This window comes from Sphaerodactylus townsendi, linkage group LG08, assembly GCF_021028975.2.
Source record: "Sphaerodactylus townsendi isolate TG3544 linkage group LG08, MPM_Stown_v2.3, whole genome shotgun sequence".
Lineage (NCBI taxonomy): Eukaryota > Metazoa > Chordata > Lepidosauria > Squamata > Sphaerodactylidae > Sphaerodactylus > Sphaerodactylus townsendi.
In genome coordinates, this window is record NC_059432.1 from 48555964 (window position 1) to 48569193 (window position 13230).

Consider the following 13230-nt stretch of genomic DNA (forward strand, 5'->3'; position numbering starts at 1 on the left):
TATTGCAGGCCAGTTTGCATCCTTGTAGCAACATCCCTGTGACTGCCCTGGTCCAGTAAACAGTGCTAAAGTGAGCTTGGTTATAGATCAGATATGCAATTATTTTTGTATAGTAAAATACCAAGCTAGATTTCTAAGAGGTGAGTTTAGAAAAACTAAGGCTTAATGTTATTCATATAGAAGTTGTTGTGCTTTGTTATTTGTGGGGATCAGGGCCGGGAGAGAAGGAAATGCAGTATGATTTGTAAATATAATCCACAGTTGAACTGCCATTGTTGATAATAAAGATTAATATAAATGAAAGCCTTGTAAATTGTATAATGTAGTAGGGATTATTCAATTAAAGGAGAAAAACTCATATATTCATGTTGTCGCTTTTTTGTTTGTGTTTCATGTAATGCTGAACACTCATCTTCGGGGGCCTGGACTTCCAATAAATATTCCAAATACAGTTCACAAGGTTCCTCTGTGATTCTCCTCTTGAGGTATCAAATTGTCTTAATCCTGAATTTTCACGTTGTTTTAATATATTTTATGTCTGCAGTACTAACAATATAAAGAATTAAATGTTCAGTTTCAGTCAGCACCTGTCTGCTTTTTGTTGGAATTTGTTGAATTTTGGGGGGTATTCATTAAATGTTTTTATACACAATTACATTTATACATTCTGAAGCATAATGCATGCAGTTTTTCCTTAGCTTTGCAAACACTGAAAGGCACGGTAGATTCAGCTTGGACTCAGCAGTTACAAGCAAGCAATGAATACAATAACTTGTGAATACGAGTTGAAGGTAACACAGATTTAGCAAAGTAGTCCTCAATATTAGTCAGTATGCAGTACATCTACAAGATTTGCCATTCAGCAAATGCAATAGGCACAATGAGTTTGAATGTACTTAATTAGACTTCGACTGAAGATGGATTCTTATTAGTTGATGTATTATATAATGGCTTACTGTGCAAACCTGTGCAGAGTTATTCTAGTGGGAGCCCAGTGAAATAAATGAGCTTAAACTGGAATAATTGTCCATGGATAGTTTTCAGTTGTTGAATCCACCATTACAGCTATGAGATATGGTAGCCCAACTTCAGTGTTGATCAGTACAGTTTGGTTAGTCATATACTAACTACCTAGTTTTTTGGGTCAACCAAAATATCAGATAAACTCAGGTTCATTGATTAGCTTATTTTCAAAATGTATCCAGTTAAGATTGCAAGTTGAAGAAAAAAACCCCAACATTTTGTGGCAGCTTAAAAGCTGTTAAGTGTATGCTAGAATAAAACATTCCATTGATTAGATTCCACTTGTCTAGAACTGCTGTTTTTAGAAGCTGTGTTGCATAGGTGACTTACATAATATAGTCTATTCTCCTCTCCCTACTGCCTTTGCTTTTTAATGTGATACACAATAGTAGAAGCAGTTCATAAGGCAGAGCATATTAGAAACACATGGGACCCTCATGAAGTTAGGTGTATCAACAGAAAAGTAGGTACATATTATATTCATTCATATATTTTTCTCTCTTGGATACCTGGGCATGGCAAGGAAACTTTTATTTAGAGTTGATGTACTGGAGACTTTAGCCCTAAGGCAGATGTTTAAATGTGTTTAGAAGGCCCAGCTAATGAACAAATATATGATGAAGCCTGCCATTATACAGTCTTGATTCACTGTTGTTATGCACTTAAAATATATGTTAATCTCTTATTTGAGTCACTTTTGGATGGTTAAGGGAACAAATCTCTGCTGTTTTATGAGCTACTTTGCAAAAGATCGATTTCAACTTAACAAAACACAATATTTTCTCTGGAATGTAGAAAAAAATATTTTATCTTGAAGGGCTTTTTATCTTTTACCAATTGAAGTGTTACTCAAAGAAACATAAAGTTTTTAGCTTTGTTCTGTGCTTTTAAAAAATCTAAATGCTGGTATCAGTGCATAATTTTAAAGGCCAGAGCTTCAAATTACCTCATTTCTAACGGCTAGGAAGACTTTGTTTGTTGTAGGTCTTAAAGAGTTAACTACCACATGAATGTAATGAAATTGTCAGGTTATAGAAATTGCACCAGTCATTTGATATGTTGCCGTTTGAATGAAGCCATGTGCGGAAATGTCTTGTCGCTTTTCTGCTAAATCTCTCCTTGCCCCTTTTACATTCCAGCAAGCTGAAGGCTAATCAGGATCATTAGACTTAATAGAGGAAGAATGTTTATCACCTCGTCTAGCTGCACAGCAGATTCACGTGGTGTTCATTGCTTTGTATCTCTACATGGATGCTCATGTACATTTGCCTGGTTTATGATTTATGCCAGTTTTTTTCCCTGAGATTTTTTAATTGATGTTTTGAATCTTGAACTTTGTGTGGCACTACTTGCACATGTTTTCAATTAGACAAAGCCAAATAAAAAGGGTTATGTATTCAAGGCCAAAAGGATTTTTGAAATTCTTCATATTAAAACAAACTCCACGTGCTAGGCATCAAATGTTTAGCCGCCTCCCCAGTTGCACCACAAATAATTTCAAAGCAAAATTAAATCTTATATGACTACGTTCTGGTTTTCTTTGGAATTTTTAAGAAACTGCTAGAGGCAGTTTCCTTGGACATAGCAAGGTAGCATTACACTGATTGTATTGAATTCTTTAGTTTTATCCCTCCATTCTTAAAAAAGAATACAAATGTTCATGGACATGGCAATGCAGCCTGGAAATGTAAAGAACAACTTATTCCTTCATCTAAAAAAAGCACTGTCAAGACTCTTAGGTTTTTGTAGGGATCAGTGACTTTTAGGGAAGCATTGTAGTCCACTTTCTCACTCCTTTTCATCTCTGATACCCTATTTGGGTTTTACTCCAATTCTAGTCTCTCAATATTTACACACAGCCTGACTTCATACTTCTCCCCCCGTCAGTCTCCAGCACAGACCGCTGTCTCTCTCTCCAGTTATACACACATTATCTGAGTCTCTCTCAGTTCAGCACAGAGACTCAACTCAGTCTCTCTCCAGTGTCAACCAATCACCTTGAACTGTCATTCCCCTTTCAGCCCCCCTTCCTTCTACAATTTACCTCTCAATTTAAAGAAACAAACACAACATTTAAAATGTTATGGCCCATTTTCTCCTGTGGGAGTTTTTTGGCGGCCAGGCTTCACCCCCCCCCCTTTTTTTTTTTGCATTGCTGCACTGCTGGGAAGCCCATTGGAAGTGATGTGGCGGCTTTCCCGGCTGCCAGCCGCTCTGGATTGGGCTGCTAGATTAACTCCATTCAGATACTGTACTACATGCTTGATCAAGGCAAAGCTGCTCCGAGTTGCAGTGCTACAACATTCTGCCCCAGAACAGCCAGGTGGTGGTAGAAAGTGCTGTTCAGTGACTGCTGACTTATGGAGACTCTGTAGAGTTTTTAAGGCAAGAGATGATTTGGAAATGGTTTGCCACTGCCTGCCTCTGCATGGGCTGAGAGAGCTCTGAGAGAACTATAACTGACCAACTATAACTGATCCAGCAGGTTTCATGTGAAGGAATGGGGAATCGAACCCAGTTCTCCAGAGTGGAGTCCACTACACCATGCTGGCTGTCCAGAATGGCCGAGAAAGTCACAAACCTCCCTCAGCTGTTCCTCTTGATATAAAAGTTCTCTACCTCTGGAAGTAGTCTTTCAACTTCACTGTGAGCCATGGTGTTTCAGACCTCTTCACTCTTTCACAAGGTCTCATCTTCCCGTTGGGTATTTTTTCTGTTTCTCTCACAGATGTGTAAGTTTATCTCTTGCAGGGTAAAAACCTCTCACTTCAGATCCTCCTGGCTGGCAAAATGTTAACAAATCAACCAGAAAAAAGGCAGGATGTATAGAAAAGGTTGATATTTAGTTCTTAAGAACACACAAAATATGAACCAAAACACTCAGGCCATTTCCACACGGGCAATGAATGGCGGCCTGGAGACGGTAAAAACGCCGTCTCCAGGCCGCCATTCGCACAGGGGGCGCAGCTGCAACGCAGCCGCGCCGCCCTCGCGCCGCCCACCCGTCGCGGAGCCGGCGTTTCCCCAGAGCGCTTGGAAGCGCTCTTTTTGGGGAAACCCCGCCTCGAAGCCGCTGCCGAGCGAATGGCAGCGGCTTCGCAACGCCTCCCCCACCTGGCACTTACCTTGTCCCCGGGCCTCCGGCGCGTCGCCGAGGCCTGGGGACACGCCCCCCTGCCCTGCGCCACTGGAGCAGGCGCGCAGGGCCAGGGGGCGTGTCCCCAGGCCCCGCATCGCCGAGGCCCGGGGACATGCTGGGTCGGCCGGGTGCCGGTGCTCCGCGGTGCTGGCTGCCCGGCTGTTTCCAGGACCGTCCATGCCTTCGTGCGGAAACGGCCTCAGACCCTAAATCACTTTAGCACTGAGGTCTGCTAGCTGCTGTGTCTAACTGCCATTTCCATTTCCCTTGGAATGCCCTATGGTTTTACCTTAAAGGGGCAGTATTGTATAAACAATCAAATATAAAATTTACATCCGCTATTATTCTCTGTTGCACTGGCCTTCTTTGTAGATATGAAGTGTTTCTTGCCGTTCTCTTTTCTGATCTATCTGAGTTAGCACTCACACCTTTTCATCCTTCGAATTTGCCATTTCTGTTCTACAAAGTGCATTGAACATAACTCACGTGTATGTATTGTGCATTGAACATAACTCACGTGTATGTATTGTGTGAGTGAAATCCTGTGGTTAATGTCTGTGATCTTCTAGGAGGTTTGATTGTCTGAGGGATGAATCTTGATTTCAGAAATGAACTATCATTAAAATAAAACATGGTTTTATATTATTCCGAAATGAAGTTAATATGTTTACCATTCTGTTTTGTTGATAGTTTCAAATGGTTAGTCTGTAGTAGCAGAACAAAATGTAAACTCATTAGCACTTTAAAGACCAACTATATTTCTAGGGTACAAGCTTGCATGAGACAAATATCTGGCAAAGGGAGCTTTGACTCGTAAATACTTGTACCCTGGGAAATTTTGTTGGTCTTAAGCAGCTACTGCACTTTTTTAGTTTTTGTTTAGTTTGTCTTTTTCTGTTAACAATTGAAAATATTGATAAGTGAATGATTAAATGTTTGTCAATTGTATTCTGATTTTAATCTCCAGGCAGAAAATTCCCCGAATGGTCCTGATTGTGGCTATGGTTCTTTTCACCAGCAGTATTGGGTTGATGGAAAGATAGTCGCTGTTGGTGTCATTGACATTCTTCCAAAGTGTGTCTCTTCTGTGTATCTCTACTATGATCCTGATTATTCTTCTCTGTCTTTAGGAGTCTATTCTGCATTAAGGTAAGCAGACTTTTAAAATAATGGTAGCCTTTAAGTACAATTCATTATTTGAAAACATTAATTAAGAACAGAGTGAAGGTTGCTTTAACAGTATTGTTTTAGAGCAAGTAAATGTTTATTTTAAATTACTCTGCTTTGGAAGACTGAAGCATGTGAGAAATGAAATGCATGATCAGAATAATCACATAAAATGTTTTTTTCTGAGTTGTTCCATTTCAGATTGTTGATGGGGTGTCTGCATCTCATATTTTAAAAAAGGCTTCATGTGATTTCTTACTAGCATAAAGTTCTACCTGCATCAAGGCCAACAAAAATTTACACTTCGTGGTCCGTATATGTAAATTTCTATGTATATAGATTATGATGAAAATTGCACCCATACAGTGACTGTAACTGTGTAACTGTGTAACACTTTTTGGCGCGTCTTTTGAGTTTTTGTATATTTCACAAAGAATATAACACCAGAGTATCTTTCTGGTTAATTGCTTCTGGATGTTTTGGGGGACTTTTGTCCTCCAAATTGCTTTAGGTTAGACAAAAGTTGCTGTGAGCCTTTGACTGGGTGATTTTTTTGTTGGTTTTGATACTGTGTTACACTGACTTCCTCTTGCTAGGGTTGTATTTGTAGAGAAACATTAAATTCCCCAGTGTGTAGTTTGAAGTGGACATGCTCTACAAAATCTCCTTCAAGTGGCTGTTCAGATCCTGTTGTTTCCCTCATATCCTGTAGTCTCTTCTTACACTGGCAAAATAAGTGGTTCATTGCGCTTCATAAGCCATTTTTCTAAAGCTTCTCTTGTGCAGAACCCATATATGGGACTGCACAGATGACTATCTGATGAAGAACATTGATTACAGATAAGCAACCTGTTTTTTCTCAAATGTGTCTTATAATATCACATTGATTACAACTGTCAGAGAACAAAGTGCTGCCCAGTTCTTCTTCCAGGCTGTGAGGCAGATTGAGACAGTGGTACAATGATTTGCCGAACTTCATGGCACCAAGAAGATAGTTTGAATCCGGACATTCAGAATCCAAACTGATCTCTCTCATCCACTTCTCATTCCCTTATTTTCTCTGCCACACATGGATATCTAAGCAAGAAGCTTTCTTCCCAGCTAATTAGAACTAGTCAGTACACTGATGTTTATACTTTTTTCTCCACATCTAACTACCCACAGATTGTTCCATCAGTAGTTTGGCAATATAGAAATTTTTAATATTGTATTTCATAATGAGCAATATTGGGGGGCCTAAGTGCGTTTAATTGTTTAAAAATAAGCTGTAAGCTTTATATAGTCTCAGTAAATAAATGTTCTTTGATCAGATAGTCAAGAAGTAAGCTTGTCAAACCATGCATAAGAGACCATAAATTTGAACTCCCTATGCGGAGTTACTAAAAGTATGCTACAGATTCTTAGGAAGCAGAAAAGGAAGTTGATACCAGGCAAGCTGTTAGAAATTTTAGGTAGAGGGTCAAAAAAACCTTCCATTCATTTGGTGGCACTATTGCTGTTTAAGCATTTCAAGAAATACTATGCTTTACACACTACTTAAAAATGGATGAACTCCTCAAAAACATCACTTCCTGTCCAAAGATATGATTATGCAGTATGTTTTAGATTCGAAATATGGAAATGCAGTTGAAGAATATTAGTGGCTTTGTTGACAGGATGGTACTTTTCTGACTTCCTAATGTAATAAAGCCAAAATATCGATGACTCCTATTCACCAGATGACTATTAACCAAATTGGATTTTACCCAGTGAGTTGCATGATTTTTGTCTTCAGATTACAAAGTTTCCAGTAACCCACACTGAAGACCAATAGCAATGAAATGTGTGGTCTCATTCTAATTCAATCTTTACCCATCTTAGACTTCCAATTTTGCTATTTTTCTGTGGAAATCATAGAATGCTGTGGCAAAAGCCAAAAGGCTGGTTATAGATTTGAGTTTACTTTTTTCCCTCTTAGAATATCAGTTGGGATGACATTGGTTTCTGAATGAGACCTTTTTTCCCATTTGCTGATAATGTGTAACACTTGATACTTTCTGAAAGGACCTAGGTGTAATGCTGGCTCTTTTCTTCCACTCCCATTTTGTGTATTGGATGGTAGTGAGCTGACAAAACATGCTAGTATTAAGTAATCACAGACTTGAAAGAGACCCTATACTTTTTAAAATGTGGTCTTGTTTACAATGCTGTTTCAGTATCCTGCTTAACTGTAGGCAAACGTAGTGGAGTACAGGTTATCAACTATATTTTACAAGTCTCTGGGCAAACAAAAGGCAGATTTGGTATATTATCTTACCATTAGTTATAGAAAGTATGTTTAAATCATTGGCTCCCAGTCCACCCCCGCCCCCTGGCAGAAGATCTACTTACAGAACTGATATGTTCAGAACCTGTGTTCCACATATGCCTTTGACAAGGAAGTCTCCATCTGTTCTTTTCTTTATATTCCTAGCATGACCCTCAAGTATATAATTGCCATCAGATAACTGGTATTTTAATCCCTTTCTAGACTAGCTCATACTAATATTGTTTTTTAAAAAACTGAATTATTCTGTTGTCATCCTTCACTGTTGTGTTTAAACTATTTATTTATTTATTTATTTAGAATTTTTATGTACCGGTACATGGTAGATTGTGTGATTAATGTAATAATCTCAGTTGACCTCTGCCATACATTGCAGTTAACATTATTGTATAATAACCCATATTGTAGAATGATAATATGCATAAAGCTGATTTTTAAAATATTAATTTTAAAAGCCAGGTGAGGTACCTAAGTAGACTGTTGGGCTTAGAAGTGGGGAACCCTGGTACAAATTCAATTGGTGATCTTGGGGCAAGTCACTGTCAAACAAAATTAAGTAGATTTTTCATCCATAGTACTGGATGGCTCAAGCCATGAATATAAGCCATAGGTGAATCTTCTCCTACCTTCCCTTTTCCCATCATCCCTCTAACAACTCTGAAAAATCTGTTCTGGGTTTTGGGGGAGCCACAAGCACAAAAAGCCAGAAAGCATGGGGGTTGTGGTAAGAAGAGAGAGAACTGAGTGAGATATCCCCACTATCTTCCTTCCTCTGGCAGAGGGAAATTCCTATTGGCTAGGTGGAGTAGCAGTGATTCTCCTTATTTTCCCTTGATCACTGCAGCCTTACTGCATTGTGTCCATGAAGTTCCCCTTGTCCCCCAAAACTGTTGCCTTTGAATTCTTGGGAGAATACTAGTGAGGACAGCAAAATATCCAGATTTGCTGTCATGAACATGTTCTGGTGGTGGTGCATAATATGTAACCCACCCACTGGATTTTGAATTGGTGTATGAAATTCAGCATTCTTCAGTACTTTGCACACAACAGCATGTAGCATCTCGTCTCCTTAGAATGGTTCCCCTGCCTTTCTAGCATTTTGTAAATCTCAAACTTCTAATGCTTAGAGCTTTATTAGGTCTTCCTCAGCTGCCCTCTACCTCAGCCTCACCAGTTCACTCTTTCCACATCCTCATATCTTTAATTATCCAGGTTAATTACTGACTATTCTTCAGAAGCTCCAATGTTCATAAAAGTTCCATGACAGCACAGCAGCAGCTAGTGGTTGATGGGAGAGGACTTGCAGACAAATAACAGACCATTTTTAGCTTATTACGCATATATATTTCAATATTACCAAATAGTGGTTGAGACAGCTAAAACAAATAAAGACTGAGGAAGAGAGATTAAAAGTAATACCACTAACAAACATTTTTTTTTAATGGCAGTTGTATATCACTTGCCTACATATCAATTTTGTATCCGGGCAAGATGAAAGAAAACATCTTCAAATAAGAAGTATAATAGGGATAGCTAGAATCTCACTGCTCCAGGGCAATATAACAAAAAGAAAAAAAATACAATTTTATTTCAAGTAGGATGAGCACAGAACACAAGTACTCACTGCATATGGAAGATAGCATTTGCTGCCTATAGATAGCTATTTGTATGTAAATCGCTAGAACTTACTAGAAGCTTTTCCTAAGAACTTGTTGATTTTAAATTCTCTCAAGTGGCATGTACAGTTTTAGCCTGGCTGGATACAATGACTGGACCCAATTTCTGTAGTACATCAGTGCATGAATATTAACAAGAAACCTGTTAAAAGGGTTCCTCTAATCACTTGCAATTTGAATTTCAGATTAGCTTCCTGGCAGGACAAAATGCAAAATTGGCTCTATTACTTAAAGAGTTTGTGGTTTGTCAAGTTTTATATGGAGCAGTCTCTGTATTTATTACTCTCATTCATGACTTAAATGTGATCATTCCTTTATCATAAGCCAAAATACAGGTCATTCAATTCTTGTTCTACTTTTTTATGAGTTGCTTGCATATGTGACCACATCTATCCGATATTATCTTTTCATCCATTCAGAATGATTGCTTCTTTTACAGGGAAATTGCTTTTACTAGGCAGATTCATGAAAAAGCGTCTGACCTAAGCTATTACTACATGGGATTCTATATTCATTCTTGCCCAAAAATGAGATATAAGGTAAGTCTCAAGTTGCTTTATTAGCAAGTCTAAATTCAATCTGTCTTGAGTATTTTATGTGGTTATGACAGACATATATTCCAGTTGATTTCCTCTCCACTTTTACTTGGCCAAAATGGTACTGGATGCTGTTCAGTTCAGTTCTAAGAGTTGAAGCATTTTACAGCTCTATCTTAAGATTTTCTGGCCAAGGTCTAAAGACTTATACAGCTAGTTGTACGATGCTATATTCTTGGCTTCATTTTCTTCTATAGCTACTTCCTATGTGATATAACAAAAAAATTTTTGAAGTAGCTTTAAGAGTTAGCATGTGATACCGCATAAGAATGTCTTGCTAAGAGGAAAAAACTAAAACATCCTTGGGCATGCCCAAGTACTTGGATCTGCCTTAAAATAACTCCTTGGATCCTGGCTATTTTATTGAGGTGGTAAAATTTATTATATTTTAAATTGTGATCAATTGTGTCATTACGGTGAATGGTACAGGCATTCCTGAAGCAGGAAAGTGAGATGAGGTATGAAGGAGAAAGGAGGGAAGAACAGAACCACCGTTTTTTAGTGAAGGATGAAAATGTAGCTGTATTTTCTATTGAGAACTTTTCTTTTTGCCGATATTCCAAATGCCACTTCAAAATGAACTGTAGAAATAGACTTCATTTTTTCTGCGTATGGAAGAGACCCAAACCCTCTAGTGAATAGACTGGTCACTGTCACACTCTTGCCTTTACTGTAGAATCTGTTGCCTTGCAGGCCAAGGAGGGATCCCATGGGCTCAAGTTGGTGTTAAAACCCACCTCCATCCCAATAAACAAGCAACAACTTTGTTTGTGGGTAAAATATTTTGGCCATAGCCTGAGGTATTTATTGACAAGGAGTCAACAGGAAGCAAAATGGCACAGCATTGGGGAGGGTGATCCATGCATCAGGGCAGCATGGTTGCTGTTCCCCAAACCATCTAATTCCTCCACCTGCCTGCTGGAGGAATTGCCCGCAAAGGCAAGATTTGTACTGGGGCTATTCTGGTGCCTGTTCCACGCTGTCACTTGGGCACAAGCCTGGTAGCCACAGCTGGGCGTCCCAACCTTCGGCTCGCCCCACCCCAACCTCTTAAGGAGGCGTAATCCCTGGAGAGCTCCCGCAGCTCTCCTTTCCAAAACAGATCACCCTCAGTGGGCAAATGTAGTCAACCCCGCCAAGAGGAGTCGCCGCTAAGGCGAAATAGGCTAAGCAGACGCCGAGAGGAGGTTTCTTCATCTGGCCAGGAGAGCGTCAGCAACAGGGAAGCGCCTTGGGTTTTCGCGGATCCTGACAACTCTGCCCTGTGCTGGTCTCTCGCACCTTTTATTAGGGTTTCATTGTGATGCGGTAAAGGAGGTGAGGTAGGGAGATGAGCACTGGAAGACCGGAGACCTGGGAGATCATCATGTGATGCATGATCTCCCACCTGGCTCACGTCGGGGAGGAGCCCGCAGCGTCTGAGCCTAATCCTCACCTGGGGGGCAAGACCATTGTCCCTGCGCCCGGTGACTGAGCCAGACAGTTCATGACCCGTGACTCATAGGGGATGAGGAAGTGGGGGTGCTTGGTGCGACCAGCAAGGCCCGTGAGAGGTCCATTGGCGTCCTAACGCTTCTACCACACGGTGCTGCTGGGTCAGCAGTGCATCACTACATCTCCTCCTTTTTTTACATTTTAGAAAAGGAGGGACCCGAAATGCTAAGGGCGCGATTTAAAGGGATGCTTTGTCTCCTCCATGCCATCTGGATATCAAGCTCGACTCAAGCTGCTTGTGTAACATTAGAACTTGGCGGCGGTAGGGAAATTGAGGGAGCTTCTTTGCACACGCTACAGGCAATATTAGACACAACATTGAACGAAACAAAGATCCGATAACGAAAGGGCACAATAATTAGAACCAATGCAGAGCTGTACAATAACACTCAACCATCTCTCCCGGCAGCCAGCTCCAGAGGGCTGATGACCACCAATGGGAGCAAAACATCCATACTTCAGATTAGATACAACTTCTTGCAGCCTCCACGCACTTTCATATATGAATCAATTGGGAATTACTCAGAAAGATATTAAAACAACACATATTATGTACATTCTCACAACCTTTGGTGATGTAATAACAATAAGTAATCAATAGCTGACACGCATTGTCTAGGGTGCAGCGCTGACGAAGAGTTCCTGCTGCCTTCGAGGAGGCCAGAGCCGCCCAGAGCAATGGAGGTAGAATTGATGGGCTTCATGAAGGGCACAGGCCAAGCCGGCCAATAGTCTTGGTGTGTTACAGGAAACAAGTCGGGGGGGCTCCCCACAAGCGGGAAGTTGCGAGGGGGACAGGCTCCTCGCTTCTTTGAGAGAGGTGGGCTACGGTAATCGCTGGCCGCTTCTCGGCTGGAGGAGGATGAAGGCAGAAGCGGAGCGGCGGCGGCGGGGCGATCCGGGCTCCCTGGGGTGGAGCCTGGGGTAGCAGAGAGTCCCGACAGACAGACAGGCTAAGGAAATGCAGCAATAACAAATAACATAACTTCAAAAAAACTAGGGGCATGCAATAAATTTAAACAACAAAACATGGCTAAACGATACATAGGCTGGATGGTATGGGCGGAAGGAAGCGCAAACCCGTGGTTGCATAATTGTCCAATGCATGGCTCTTTGCTGTTTGACTACCAAAGCTACAGAGCCGAATGACGTTAGAGTCCATGTGGATTTCTCCAAGAGCCGTTTAGGGAGAGATACGGATAGTCTTTAGCATTGCAGGTTCAGAGATTCACACGAACAAGATTGTGTGAGAGAAGGCGTGTTCCAAGAATTATTCAAGCGGCGGAAAACAGCGGAGAGGTCCCAGGGTTAAGCTAGGAGGAATGTTCCTTGCGGCGATTCCGAGTGTCAGCCAGGGGGCGGTAGAGTGGGCGAGAGAGAATGGCTGCTGTAGATGAGGAGCAGCGACACAGCAGCGTCAACAGCTTTGAGCCATAGCCCTGGCCCAAATGGCAGCCTGGGTTGCGATCTCTGTGGAAGAATGGGTGTACTGTGGTTCCAGAGAGGTCCCTCCCATCTTGGCCACCCAGGCTGGAGGGTGGATCGGGCTCTCTCAACAGGGCTGCAAGCGGGTCGGATCACTCCAGGGAGGCCCCGCCCATCTCCTCGGGATGGGGCTGGCCTGGCATGGCCTGAAGCTGGACTCCTGTATAGAAGAGAGAAAAAAACAAGCTTAACGCTTTTCCCCCAGGGGTTTTGCGGCTTGGCTTCGAGATTAATTCGTTTCCTTATAGGCCAATGATTGAATGGAGCCCGGAGCCCTGAATTTGAGGGGCTGGGCAATTACTTTTGATAGAGAATAGAGAAGAGTACTTTGGATATGGTCTGCTG

General features: G+C 41.2%; 1 protein-coding gene across 9 annotated transcripts in view; it reads left to right on the top strand.

Annotated features, from left to right (window-relative positions):
- The window catches only part of ATE1 (arginyltransferase 1), an 80792-nt gene that overhangs the window by 29980 nt on the left and 37582 nt on the right, over nucleotides 1–13230 (top strand). For all 9 annotated transcript variants that reach the window (XM_048505318.1, XM_048505324.1, XM_048505325.1 and 6 more), the window contains 3 exons: nucleotides 453–485; nucleotides 5130–5311; nucleotides 9750–9849. In XM_048505318.1, coding sequence (XP_048361275.1) covers nucleotides 453–485; nucleotides 5130–5311; nucleotides 9750–9849 — 315 coding nt within the window. The remainder of the gene's footprint in view (nucleotides 1–452; nucleotides 486–5129; nucleotides 5312–9749; nucleotides 9850–13230) is intronic.